Source organism: Ixodes scapularis, unplaced genomic scaffold (assembly GCF_016920785.2).
Source record: "Ixodes scapularis isolate PalLabHiFi unplaced genomic scaffold, ASM1692078v2 PGA_scaffold10__122_contigs__length_95168666, whole genome shotgun sequence".
NCBI classification, from domain to species: domain Eukaryota; kingdom Metazoa; phylum Arthropoda; class Arachnida; order Ixodida; family Ixodidae; genus Ixodes; species Ixodes scapularis.
The window spans coordinates 84,874,298-84,888,065 of record NW_024609836.1 but is presented as its reverse complement, the minus strand read 5'-3'; the positions used below and the strand labels follow the sequence as shown (position 1 = coordinate 84,888,065).

Here is a 13,768-nt window from a genome sequence, read left to right as displayed (position 1 = left end):
CCTCCGCCGCCGCACAAGAATCCTCTTCCGGATTGTGTTCGGGCTGCACTTGAGCCAGTGTTTGAAAGGCTCAGCAATGAAGACCTGTTGGCACGGTGTAGTGAGGGAAAGACGCAGAATGCCAGTGAGAGCCTGCATTCGGTGATCTGGACGCAGACTTCAAAGAATGCGAATGCCTCCCTGGACAGCGTGAAGAGGGCTGCGGCTGAAGCTGTTGCTGTCTACAACCAGGGAAGGAGAGCGACCAACGAGTCCATTGCTGCAGGCCTGGGCTACGCCACCGGTGACTGCCTTGTCCGCCGAAGCATCGAAAAGGACAGTCTCCGTTTACGTAAAGCAAACGCGGTGCACCAGAGCAGCAGTAGCGTGAAGGAAAGGTTTTCCAAGCGACACCAGGCAGGAGCATCACGAGATTACAGCCCAGGACAGCTGTAATGGCTTTTTCCAGTGCCATGTGGAACAAAGGCCCTTTTCAGGGCCAAACAAAATTACGTTTGGAGCTTGAAACTCTTGCTTGCCTCTCCCGTTGTCCAAAGTTGTCGGCTCATCACTTTAGAAGCAATTTTTAGCCTATATCAGTAATTCTTCACCATTTTTGCAATCTTCTCAAAAACAAATTATTGCAATTTTTAAAATGATTTGTTCAGAATGCACTACACTACATCTTGATAACTATTATTGCATAAGGGTTTTCACATAATTTATTGTAGTCAGCGTCGAAACAGGAAAATGTGATTTTATCAACATTTCACTCGTTCTTTACTTTCATATTTTTTTCCTAATGTTCCCATAAATGGATTACATCATCTTTTATGTCAAGTTGTTCATGAAGACTTACACTACACCTTGGTGGCAATTATTATTTATCATTGTTCACACAATTTTCTATGTTCAATGTCAAAACTTTAACTTTGATTTTCTCATTTTCATGTTTTTTGTCAACGTGCTTAGCCTTACGGGGGTTTTCATGAGGTTTTTATCGTAGCATTTTGAACCTTTTTATACCGTTTTATTCAGAAAGGACTGGACTATGGAGTAAAGCTATTTTTTTGCAGTTTATAATGACAACGAAAATTTTATGATAAATAATGCGACCTCATTAGTGTCATAATTAGCATAATTAGTACATTTTTATATTATAATGTAATTTTGTGAAAATATAAATAGCTTTATAATGCATGGCAGACCTTTAGCTATGCATCTACATCAATAAAAAAAATATTTTTTGTTCGAAATGGCCTTAACGACCCGTAAGAAATTAACCAAATTAGGCAACACTATTTTTTATAACTTGAAAACTAATTGAGATATTTTGAAACTGATTTCATATTTGAATTGAGGAAGAAGGAACACATATGCACAGTGATTTTCATTAGTATAGCTGCAAAAATAAAATAGTCCATTTTAGAACCAGTGTCTCGCCTTAAGAATTGTGGATCCCATTACCAGATTTACTCCAACTCGTATTCCCCACTTCCTTTCGACTTCTCTTCTTGCCCAGACCCAACAGAGGAGAACAAACATACGCGACAGACATCCGGGTAAGTGCAGGTTCCCAGACCGCCCCTCGAGGTGGTTCCTCACCGACTCGACGACGTGGTAGGCCTGCAGGTTGGAGCAGCTGAGCTGGCAGTCGTCTCGGGAGACCATCATGAGGTAGAGGGAGCGCCTGGCCCGGGCCCGGCCCTTGGACTGCACGTAGGAGCGGTAGTCTGGGGGGAAGTCGAAGCGCACCACCAGGCTGCACTTGGGCACGTCCATGCCCTCCTCCACCACAGAGGTCGCCACCAGCAGGTTGCACTCCTGCCGGCGAAACTGCTCCAGGACCTTGGGGGGGGGGGCAGGGGCAGACACAGCCAGGACACGTTGTTACCCCTCCACAGTCACCGTGGTGCAACCATCATAGTGTAATCATCGTAATGTCAGTCAAACTGGGAGGGGGATTCATGTGCCAATGCCACAAAGGGTATCTGGCCTGTCCCAGTGCAAGACTCAGGATTAATTTCAACTGCCTGGGGCGGTTTGCTAGTGATGTGTCTATTCCTCCCAGCGGGTATGAGGGATTTTTATGCCATAAGACTGGTTCCTGGGGAAAAAAAAGCGAATACCTAGCGCCACCGGCGACTGTCCTGCAAATGACGTCGGCAAAGACGTAGTCATTGTTCCTCAAAACTAGCTATGAACTACGACTCCCGTTAGTTTCGACTCGTGAATGAACGCAACTACAATCTTCCGGGCGAAAAGTACCCCTCGGCCACTGAGCTGACCACTCTGTTTTAAAGCGGTCGCTTTCCGAGACCAACCACACTCGAGGTCATGTGTACAAGGTCAAGTAACGCCCGAGGCTGAAGTGTAAACTCACGTCATCAAGGTCACTTAAGTTTTGACTGGTTGCCCTTCTGTGATCAGTGCGGTCTAATCACCGCTATGTAGTTACCGAGGTCCAATCAGCCCTCCGCAGCTGCCCACCTTGCACTGCTGCTTGAAGGACATGCCGCTTTCCTTGGTGCTCTGGCCGGCCACGCCGCCGTGGCCCACCACGAAGTGGGGCCTCACGAAGGCGTACGGGGCCACCTCTTCGGCCACCCGGCCCAGCCAGGCGCAGAGCACCCGGGCCACCACCCGCTCCTTGACAAACACGATGCCGCACAGGGACGAGTCCTCCTCGGGCCCGGTGGGCCGGAACACGCGCAGCACCTCCAGCAGCTTCTTCAGCTTGGGCGTGGCCAGGGCCAGCAGGCGGTGCTCCACGAAGTTCACGCCGGGGTCGCAACCCTTACTCAGCCTGGATTGCGCCTTCTGGAGCCAGTCCAGGCACTGCGACACCTCCTCGGCCACGCGCCTCTCTTCCGTCTTCTCCAGGAGCTTGCGGGCCTGCACGACGAGCACATTTCAGGCTCCTATCCGGAGCAGATAAAGGAGGAAGGAGAACGCGGAAAATCACGAGTGCCGACGTTGCTGGTTCCGAGAGAAGAGAGCGACGAGAGCTAAGAAAAAAAGGCAGACGGCAGGTTAGTTCTGCTGCGACAAATTGATGTTGTTTCAATTCTTGTCAACTTTATGCAATGCAATGCAAGACACCCGTGTTTTTGTGCAAAATAAAGCTAGAAAAACACTAGATAATTCCCTGCAAGTGATGTTTTCCCGCTTCTATCGAAGCGTCACCAGCAACGTGGTCCTGTCTGGACCGCCGATGTCCGTGTCTGTGCCCAGCCATTCCGAAGAGGCCGAAGTGCAAGGGGACCTTTTCCTCTAGATTATTCTATCAACTCTGTCGGAACCTCGCTTTCCAACACTACGACTTGCTACTGTTGTCTTTTTCACAGCCTTTTTTTCTTTTCTTAATTTGTACAGACTATTCTTTGATGGAGTCGGGGTGAACAACAAAAAAGGTTCCCGTGGAACTACAATGGAAACAGCAAAAGAAAAAAAAAAACCCAAGCCCTCCGATTTCCACACACGATTTCATATTGATTTACTAACCAATTGTCAAAATAAAAAGCAATTTGCCATTTCTCATAGCTTTCAGCACAGCGAAGATCGCGAGAGGACAGTATATGCGGAGCAAATGTTTGTCTGCTTCTTTCGCAGGGGTTGTGTTGACGTCAAAATGCCGATCTCTGATTGGCTCCGATTGAAGGATAGTGGGTAGACCTCAAGGCAACTTGCTTTGAGGTCTACCTGCTATCCTTCAATTGGATCCAATCAGAGCCTGGCATTCTGACACCACCACAACCTTTGCAAAAGAAGCAGACAAACTTGCGCTCCGCAAAGGAACGAAGGCTTAAGCGTTGCCGTAAATTTGCATGGGGTCACACTCGATATGAAGGTTTACAATTGCAAGATTCTTGGCAGAAAATGGGTGGCAAGGTACACTTAACAAGTGTGATTAGGTTGAGTTGGTCCCGATATGTCGAAGGTGGTGCCCCTAGAAAAGTGGCAAATTTTCCAATTTCTCCAAACTCCTACCAAGTTAAGGAGGCCTACCCGACATACCCGCAATTTTTACGGGTGCACTGAAACTTCCATGTACACCTATTTCATTCGGCCATCCACACACTGATTGCATCTATCTTTAAAGATGGACAACGAAAAGTCAGCCAAGCCAGCCAAAGCTAGCCAGGTCGTACCAATGCCAGCAGGGTCGTGCCAAAGCTAGTCAAACTGAGCTAAGACCTCGTTCAAACAACTTAGACAAACAAACAAGCCAAGCCCAAAGAACCCACCTCTTCGACGAAAATCTGGGCGGTGAGCTGGCCACACCAGAGGCCCATGTCGCGCGTCACGTTGAGGACGCTCTTTACACGGCGCTCGAAGTCTTGGCCCTGGCTGGTGGTCAGCCTCTTGGTCGGGCTGAACAGGGGCAGCTCCACTAGGATGCGGCTGTTGTGGAACTCCACGACCACCTCCCTGGGCTTGGTGCCGTACCTGCAGGCGGCGGACAAGGACCCCTTCGGACCCCAGCTCGCAGGTCACGCGCGTTTACCGGCACCAAGTGTTGCTGCACGATCTTGAAGGGCAACCTATAATACAGTCGACTCTCGGTAATTGAAGGTTACTCAAAATTTCCGTTAGTTCGAAGTGGGTGTGTTCCCAGCACACTTTATAATTTTCTAAATTTTTATGTAGCAGGAGCGCAGTCAGAAAAGAAAACAAGGAAACGAGCGCGAAAAGAGACTAATAAGCTGCCAGGCGGCCAAGCCAAATAAGTGGCCAAGCCAGCATCGCTGGGGACGCGTGCACCAGGGTGGTGTTTTCACGAAAGTTACGGAAGCGAGCGCGGCATGAAAGGCCAACGAAGCTTGGTTTCAGGCATAACCTAGCCCTACGAGAGGTTTGGTCCATCGAATATATTGTTGTCAACGAACATGCCGTGGCCTGCAGTCCGCTTTTGAACTGCGAAATCGTGCAAATGGTTAGGCATCACGTCACTCTCCACGCTTAGTGGCCAAGTGCAGCCAACGTAGAATCTGCTCGTGGCACCATGGAGTAGAATTTCGCATTTTCTTCGGCAAAGAAACCGCCGAGGGTGCTTGCACACTAGCAAAGGCCTGCAATTCGCGGAGCATAGTCAATACTGCGCTTCTCCGTTAGCAGAAGGGGGCACAAGTGGGCGGAGGCAAGCAAAAATAAACCTTTCCCGGTGAGTATACCGAATAAAAAGCACACGGTTTGAGTGGGCATTTCTTGATTCCAAGTACGCTTACTTCGAAGCATTTCACTATCCCCGTGAGCTTCGAATTATCGGGTGTTGACCGTAAACTGCAAACATAAAATAGTTATAGGCGCCGAAGTCGAAGCCAGAGGGAGGCTGTGCTAATACCTGGACATGGAGGCCTGGTCGGAGACGGTGAGAACCCGGCTGCGCATGGCCATCTCGAGGCCGTGCATCTTGTGCTCCACCTGGGCCTCGGTGGCCTTGCTGTTGATCACCGAGGCGGTGAGGCCCAGCACCCTCGGGCAGAGGCCCTGCTCCACCACGTCCATGCACCGCATGATCTCCCGGTACGTGTGCTGCTTCACCGCCCGGTGGCACTCGTCCAGGATGAGCAGGTTCACCCGCGACAAAGGCAGGAAGGCGTGGTGCAGGATGATCTTGAAGATCTCGGGGGTCATCACCAGCACCTGCCAGTACCGTCACCTTGATATATATTCTTGGCGCAGTTCCCTAGTGTCTAGACCAGGAATGGCCAAGCTGCGGCTCCCTCTCCTACCAACCCAACCCCCTCCCCCTCTCCCTCCCGGTCACACGAGCACTTCCCCAAAAAGAGAAATGTAACACGATTAAAATCGAAAGGCAGGTTGCGGGTTGGTAGTCATATGCTACCTTACGTACAGTTGGACTGCTTTTGACTCGGACAGATTGAAAGTAGTTTGAATTTCGTTTATTGCTCTAAACAAAAGTTTGCCATCCCCCCCCCCCCCTTTTTCTGCCTTTCCTCTCCCATGCGGCTCTTGGAAGTTTCGTGGTTTTGTTTGCGCCTCTTAGGTCGGGACAACCTGGCAACCGCTGGTCTAGACTGAAGCTTAGAGACATTACCTAATGAGGCACTAGAGCAGTGGTTCCCAGCCACCAATCTTTTGGGGACCCCTTCTGAATTAGCGGAAGTGGAGGGGGACCCCCACCAGAGGGGAGGTGGGGTGTTGGAAGATTACAATGGCAAAAAGGTTAAAGAAGAAAACTAAATGCATGCAAATTAACTTCAAAGCTCAGAAACGGAGAATAATCAACCCTACTCACTCGGCGGATATGGTTTGGTCTATTCAGCTTTGTGAAACAGCCAGCATCAATACAAAAAAAAAAAAAAAGTTTTATCGCTCGACTTGATTGATAGTCAAGGGCTGCCTTCCTTGGTGCTTTGGCTGCACGTGTACACTCGAGGATCATAGACGCCCAAGTGCTATCGAAGGAGGGAAGCTTGCGCTAGGGGTATTTGGATAACTGACACCCCTCCCCGCCATTTTCATTTTGGCAGTGACTATACAGCTAGGGCGTCCCCCCCAAAAAGTATTGCAGGGTTTCTTTCACCAAAAAAATTAATTATGCATCGCTGAAAGCTCATTCCCCACCCCAAATGGAGTGCTAGAGGTCCAAACAAGATGCCAAGTTTTCAGAACAGTCATCTTATTCAAAGGTTACGAGCGACTTTCTGAAAATTTCTATGGCAGAATGGCGCCCTACAACAAAAAAAGCTGAATGGTGCCAGTTACCGAGAATGGGCAGCATCTTCTTGCTGAAATTTTGAGAAATTCCCTTGCAACTTTTGAACAACTGTTAGTAATGAAACTTTCACGTCTGGTTCGAACCACCAGTGCTAGGTATTTAGGCGTCGAATGAGCGTTCTGTGACACGTCGTTTATTTCTGCACCAAGAAAAACCCGTGTATGTTGTTGTTTTTCTTGAAGGAGGGAAGGGGGCTGTACATATAACTAATGTAGTCTTGTGCAAATAGTGGATTTTAAGTTCGAAGCGAATAGGGGTTTGGGCCGAATATTTTCGATTCAAATATCGAATAGTTTTCCCACGCCTTCCACTACCATTAAGATAGTAATTTGGGCCAGTTGGTTCATGATCACATAAAAAAGCGCCAAAAAAACACAATGGCGAGGAAGTAGACAGAGTGCTCTTGTCTGTTCGTTTATAAGCTAAGTTTAACCTATTCATATTTATGAACTGTGACCTCAGAAGGTTTGGTGTCCTGGGACAGCAAGTAAACGACGGATTTAACATAAAAAGAATCCTATAAAAATAACCAACCATACCCAATTGAAGGAATTTACAAATCTTGCCCTGTAAAATATTCTTTCTTTAATCTCGAGTTAGAAACTAATGAATTGCGCATGATGTACGCAGGTTCCAAGGGCATCTCTGCCTAACATAATGTACTCTTGCATAACCGTTTAATTTTGAAACCTTTACTACAATGTATATATAGAGATTCACAAAGTTTTCATTTATTTTCAAATACAGTTGTCACGGGTGCACCAGCCCGCTTTGAATGTATGCTTTTCTTCCAAGCACAAAATTATAATATTCCTACTTTTTCAAGTGTTTATCGCGGCGGGTTCCCCCATTGAGTGCGCTTCTTACCGAACACCGAGGTAATGCCGAGAAACAACACCCACGGAGCTCGCTTCCGCGGGTAGTGCTTCTCCGCAGCGCACTGGTGCTTGGTAAGAAGCGCACTCAACGGGGCTAACCCGCAGCAATCAACACTTCAAAAAACGCAAATAGTGCAGTTCTTCTTGAAGCGAATATTGAATAGTGTATTATTCGGAACTACTATTCGAAATTTCGAATATTCGCACAACCCTAAACTAATGTTTACCTTATCGTCCAAACCCATTCTGCCATTTGCGTACAATTTCCGCTTGGAGCATTCATACTCTCACGCGGTATAGGTGCTAAAGGGAGCCGACAGAAAAGGAGCTTCACCTGAGAGTTGACAAACTCCTTGTGCCAGCGCGCAGCATCCCAGTTGTCCACGTTCATGTCACCGATGTAGCCGCCGACGCGCAGCGACGTGTGGGCCTGGATGGCTTTCTGCTGCTGTGCCACCAGAGGCACTGCCAATCGAGCAACATGGAAAGCAAACATTACAGCTGATGGAGCACACAAACAACTCTAGTCACAGATGAGAATAGCAGGGAGGAGGCAGAGCCAAAGTATGTTGAAGGGGAACAAGTGCATGCTGGGGGCATCCCAAAGTGACGCCAGTTTCACGCTGTCCGTGACTATTGGTGACATGTGGCCGCGGTCGACCTTCCACGATTGTTTAAACGATCGCTATGACATCCCGAGTATGATGAATTCTACTTTCATTAATGGAGATAAGAGGAATGTCAGACTGTTGACTCTTAACGTCTTGGTTTAAAGATCCGATAGTTCCGTGCTTCCACTATTCTTTTTACGCGCACCGTCAAAAACTGTTGCTGGCAGTAGACCAATTGCTAAATTACCCAAGCATCAAGGAGAATGCAGGGATTGGGGTTCCACGCGCCACATGCGCACGCCTTCCCCGTATGAAAGATTTTAAGTAAATAACCGAAATAAGGCGTCGACGAACGCACATGCAAGGTGCAATTTGTTTTATGCATTTGAAAAGTTACTACTGCTGAGGCCGGCACGTGCAGTGCGTAAAACACAAATCCTTGCATTCTTCTTGATGCTTGGGTAATTTGGCAATGGGTCTAATGGTAATCCTGGTCATGAAGGCGCAGATAGGACAATAGTCCACCTCGAGGCTGGTTTACGGATTTGCATTTGAATGTGCGGGGTGTGTTGCAATCTCTCGTAACCGCTGGCACACTGGTGCCATCTATCGGGTAGCGCTGAAACATTTCCAACTTGCATTACATTTTTCTGCACGTTTTTCTGCATTATCTTTTTACCGCGGGCTCGAAATCGCTCTGACAATGTTAAAAGCGACCATTTCAAATAAATAGTGCATAGATTTGATTTCGCAAATAGTGCTAACCTTCAGTCTAGTTCTATGCAGGTTGGAATGAGGCAGTGACAGACGGGCCTATGAGCCCACACCCATCATCGCCCTTTTCCTTTTCTACATTGCCATCACACACACGCAGGTTGAAGTGTTCCGGGACTACCCGATAATAAAGCAGCTGTCATTCCCAACTTCTGCATTTAGAAATATTAAGTGCATAGCATATATAAGGCCAGCTGCAGGGATTGCATCAGTGACACACAGCCTAAATGATGTCAGTGTCACATGACACCATGCAACGTCAATCCTACGACGTTGTGGGGCACTGTGACGTTGTGTGGTACTGTGACATGTGGCAGTGTGTAATCTGGCAGTGTGAAATGTGTTACTGTGACATGTGGATGTGGTACTGCGACGTCATGTGGAACTACGTCATATGGCGCTGCGACATCATGTGGTACTGTGCAAGGTCATGCGACAGTGCGATGTCCCATGAAACTGATGTCATGTGACAAGGTGACCTCACGTGATGTCACAGTGTCATGTGCCGGCTTTATGGTATATTTTCAAAACCCCCACAATGTGCTCCTCAGTGGCCTCCTTACTGTGCCCGCAAAAGGACGAGTTCGAAGAGGTAATGTTACTCATTTAGAATGACTTTGGCAATTGCCAGAGACAGTCAATTTTTCTTTCACTGAAGGTTTCTTCTATGGCATGTTACCTGTGGGCGCTAGAAAGAAGGTCCTCTTGCCGCCGTCCTCGAAAGGCACCCTGATGTCCTTTTCCATTTCCTTGATGAGCATGACGGCGATGAAGGTCTTGCCCGTGCCGGTGCCCAGGCACACAATTGTGTTGGCCTCCTTGGCGCCCTCAAAGAGCTCCACCTAAGATGCAAGGTGGATTTGAGGGTAGGGATTGGAGGGTGCTGGGAATTGGGGCGCATTAAGTTAGTGAACTCCAGACATCTGCACTCGAGCGCGCGGGGGTTCAAAGCGTAGCTCAACGATTACACTTTTTTTCGTACCAAGGCGCCATCTCATGCCTATTTTTAATGTTTCCGGTTCCGGCTTTCCAGCGCGCGCTTAAACACGGCTCCCATCACGTCGAAAATCGTCAAGTGTTTGTTCGACGACAACTTCGATGAAATGAGTGCGCGGAGACAGCAGCAAGAGCAAGAGCATGTATTGGTGCTGCACGCTGTTCGTGCAGCGATTAAAGGTACACCAAACGTCTTCTGAATTCCCAAAAGCCTCAAAGAATGACGGCTGAATGGCCGAATTCATCGGCTCGCCTGATCCTGAAATTGTGTTAAGGCACATAAAAGACTTCGACAAGCATTTGAAGGATGTATGCATACCTGTCTACACCAGCATTTGTTTTTATATACCACAATGACAAACGACCGCGCGAGCTACCAAGTGAACGCCGTCGAGGTATCCATCCACGTATCCAAGCAGGTGCGAGAATAGAAATGTGTGAGACCACCGCGAGACTGGCCGCGAGAGCGGAAACGCCGTCATCATACCGGAAACAGACCTGTTTGAGCTCTCGCGCACCATCCCCGACGACGGAGCTCACGGAGCGCGCACCGCCATCGTGCACCGGAAAGGAGACAATGTTGTTTAGTTTAGGTGGAGTGCACTCTGACCGTTGGAGCGCGCTAACTTAATGCGCCCTTTGACTGGGCGGGGTAGTGGGAGTCTGCAAAGAGATACGACATCATGGGCGAAGCATTGCCCAAATCTATTTTGTTGACCTACTAATTGACATTTGACCAAAAACTAAACATTACTTCCCAAAAAGTAGCTTTTTTTCATAAAAAAAAGAAAAATCACCTTTTGGAAAAGTAGGGGGCAGGGAAGGATGGTCAACCAACCCCCCTTCCCCACACCCCTTTTTAAGTCTGCCCCTGTCAAGACAGTTACTGCAACAAGCTGCCATTTTAAATACTTAAGCAATTAAATTTCAACAACTTTATCACATTTTGTTTTGGTAAAGAAGGGGGGGGGGGGGGTCATGTTTAATTGCAGTCACTTTTCGAAATTATGCCAACTTAGCATTAACTTGGTCGGCATCAGCAGCTATACGTGTAGACTTGTTACACTTGAGCTCGAATAACCGAAGTTGTAACCTAATTACTTTTAAAAAGCTGACCTTATAGTTCTGGCAGCGTGTGCACATACACTCTTGACAATTTGCCTTCAGCGAATTTCCTTCAACGACGCCACACATAACCTCAATTTCGTAATAGCATGCACCATGTTGATAGCATAGGCTAACTATACAACTTGAATTTCTGGTCCCTAGCATTTGTCTTCTGGCTAGATACAAGGCGAGAAAGGCTGTCATTTACAGTAATATTCGGGGGGGGGGGGGGGGGGGGCAGGGCTTTGGTAGGAGACGATGCGTGGTGGAAACGGTAGTAATAATAATAATAATAATAATAATAATAATAATAATAATAATAATAATAATAATAATAATAATAATAATAATAATAATAATAATGTTTATTTGCAAGAAAAAAAATGTCTCGGCCAATGCCAGCAACCTGCTTTTGTTTTCCCGATACGGCAGCCTACCTTGCCGAATCATTGGCGGTTGGGAAAAGGCCTGCCGTAAGCTAGAGCCCGAGATTATAGCCCATTTTTCTCGCGCAATGTTTTCAATGCGTAACTCGCCAAGCCATTGGCAGTTCGGGCTAAGATCGAACTCCGCATACCTACCTCACAGCAATGCCGTAAAAAAAAAAAAAAAGAAAACGAGAAAAAGTGTAAGATAATAATCCCTGGAGAAGGGGGACAATGGGGACAAAGGACAAACACAAATCTCCAATCACAGATGGGTGACTGGTACGCGACTGAAACTATTTGCCTGGTCCTGGTACCGAACCAGGCACGTCTCTCCAATTCGAGAGCAGCGGTCTACCAACCGAGCTAACCAGGGGGGCTGTGCTCGACAAATGTTTTGTTTCTCCATAAAAGAAACGGAAGTGACTATATCACTTCCGATTGGTTAGAGGCTCAAATGACGAAAGTTCCCTCTTTCGTCACGTGAGCCTCTAGCCAATCAGACGCGATATCGTAAATTCCGTCACCTCCGTTTCTTTTTATGAGAAATGAAACATTTGTCGAACATAGCCCCCCCCCCCCCCCCCCCTTCCCCCCCACCCCCAGGAATTGGACGTCAGTAGAGCAAATGGGTTTTAACAGCAGCCGCCAGTCTAACACCAACAAGGGTGAACGGCCTGCATTTTAAGGTTATGATAATAATACAATTCATGCAAAGGTACAATTGCGAGTTGGACAAGAATAAAGGCCATAATCCCTGGAGAAGTGAAACAAGGACAAACACAAATCTTCAAACACAGCTCCAATAGAAATGAAGAGGTCCCTGGTTCGACACCAGCGGGGGCTATGTTCGACAAATGTTTTGTTTCTCCTAAAAAGTAACGGAAGTGACAGTGACGATATCGCGTCTGATTGGTTAGAGGCTCAGATGACAAGAGCCTCTAACCAATCAGACGCTTTAACGTCATTTCCACTTCTTTTTAGGAGAAACAAAACATTTGTCGAACATAGCCCCCCTCTGGGCCTTATGTTGCACGTTTAGGACTCCCCTGGCGACTATGGAGAAGGAAGTGACGTCAACAACGCAGCAAATGCAGATTGGATGTTGACTGATCTCTCATCAATCAACATCCAATCTGCGTTTGCTGCGTTGTTGACGTCACTTCCTTCTCCATAGTCGCCGTGGGAGTCCAAAACGTGCAACATAAGACCCCTGGCGGGTTCTTTCAGTCGCGCAGTCACCTACTGGAGCTTGGAGATTAGTTCCTTTGTCCCCTAGCTTGTTCCCTTTTTGCATGTATTGTCTTTATTCTTGTCCAGCTCGCTTGCACCTTTGTATTAATTGCATTATTATCAATGTTTACATAGAATAAAACCAGAATCCGTGAGACAACGTTCTTTCTTGATGTCTTCCGGTAGGCCGCGGCCTATGGACGTGACCTCGAAAATTACCCAATGTCATCAGGTGCCGAGTGTAGAAGGCACAACGCTCACGGCTATCAAGGGCTTCCGAGGGCTGAGAAAGCGAAAAAAATGCCGCCACACTCGCCTGATATTCGCGCGCCAAGAAATCATCCTTCGGGACGTCGGCTTCGCACTCGTCACCGTCCATGTCGCTGAAACGAAATGCCGTTCAAACTTAAAATAAAACGCTGGCTCGGAGTGTACACACATCCCAAAGACGCGTCTGGAGCGCTCGCGAGCCACGCTGACAGATGTCTGCGGGTTCGAATCCTAAAGTTTCAGAATCGAGTAGGGTTAGGTACGAACGGCTCGCAGCAGGCGCCACAAACACGCCGCGGTTAGAGCCCCTCCGCGGGTCCCGCTTTCGCGGCGAGAAGTGGTTTTTGGTTCCCCTACATACCTTGACTCAGGAATCAGTGAAGCGGAAGAAACTCACAGCAGAGGACAGGCAAATGACTACGAAAATTTAGGAAATCAAAATGGAACGCGCTTGATGCTTGACAGCGGCAGCAGCAGCAGCAGACGACAGCGAGACAGCCGAAAGTTCCGTTGATGGCCGTTTGGTGCCGCCCTTTAAAAGATCTTTTTAAGAATGAGTTTGCTAAAATATATATTCTGCACTCCATGGGGTGATTATGCTGCGGAAAAGCGATGAATTTCAATTTGAGGCGCGAACCTGCCCAGGTGACCCAGGTTAGAGTTCGACCAAGGTCGACCGTTCGACTTTTTCGAACTTTCAACGTGATGTACACAAAGGTTCGAGTTCCACTGAAGTTAAACTTTCAAGCG

The 13,768-nt window shown here is 47.8% G+C and overlaps 1 protein-coding gene across 1 annotated transcript in view; it reads right to left on the bottom strand.

The window, feature by feature from the left end:
- LOC120848261 (endoribonuclease Dicer) overlaps positions 1-13,498 on the bottom strand; it is a 35,198-nt gene extending 21,700 nt beyond the window's left edge. Inside the window, exons 1-8 of the mRNA XM_040220220.3 lie at positions 13,380-13,498; positions 13,065-13,131; positions 9,667-9,829; positions 7,937-8,067; positions 5,324-5,625; positions 4,227-4,428; positions 2,470-2,874; positions 1,585-1,827 (exon numbers count right to left, since the gene is read on the bottom strand). Of these exons, the coding sequence (XP_040076154.2) occupies positions 1,585-1,827; positions 2,470-2,874; positions 4,227-4,428; positions 5,324-5,625; positions 7,937-8,067; positions 9,667-9,829; positions 13,065-13,127 (1,509 nt within the window). The 5' untranslated portion in view covers positions 13,128-13,131; positions 13,380-13,498. The remainder of the gene's footprint in view (positions 1-1,584; positions 1,828-2,469; positions 2,875-4,226; positions 4,429-5,323; positions 5,626-7,936; positions 8,068-9,666; positions 9,830-13,064; positions 13,132-13,379) is intronic.
- Between the last annotated feature and the right edge of the window lie 270 nt (positions 13,499-13,768).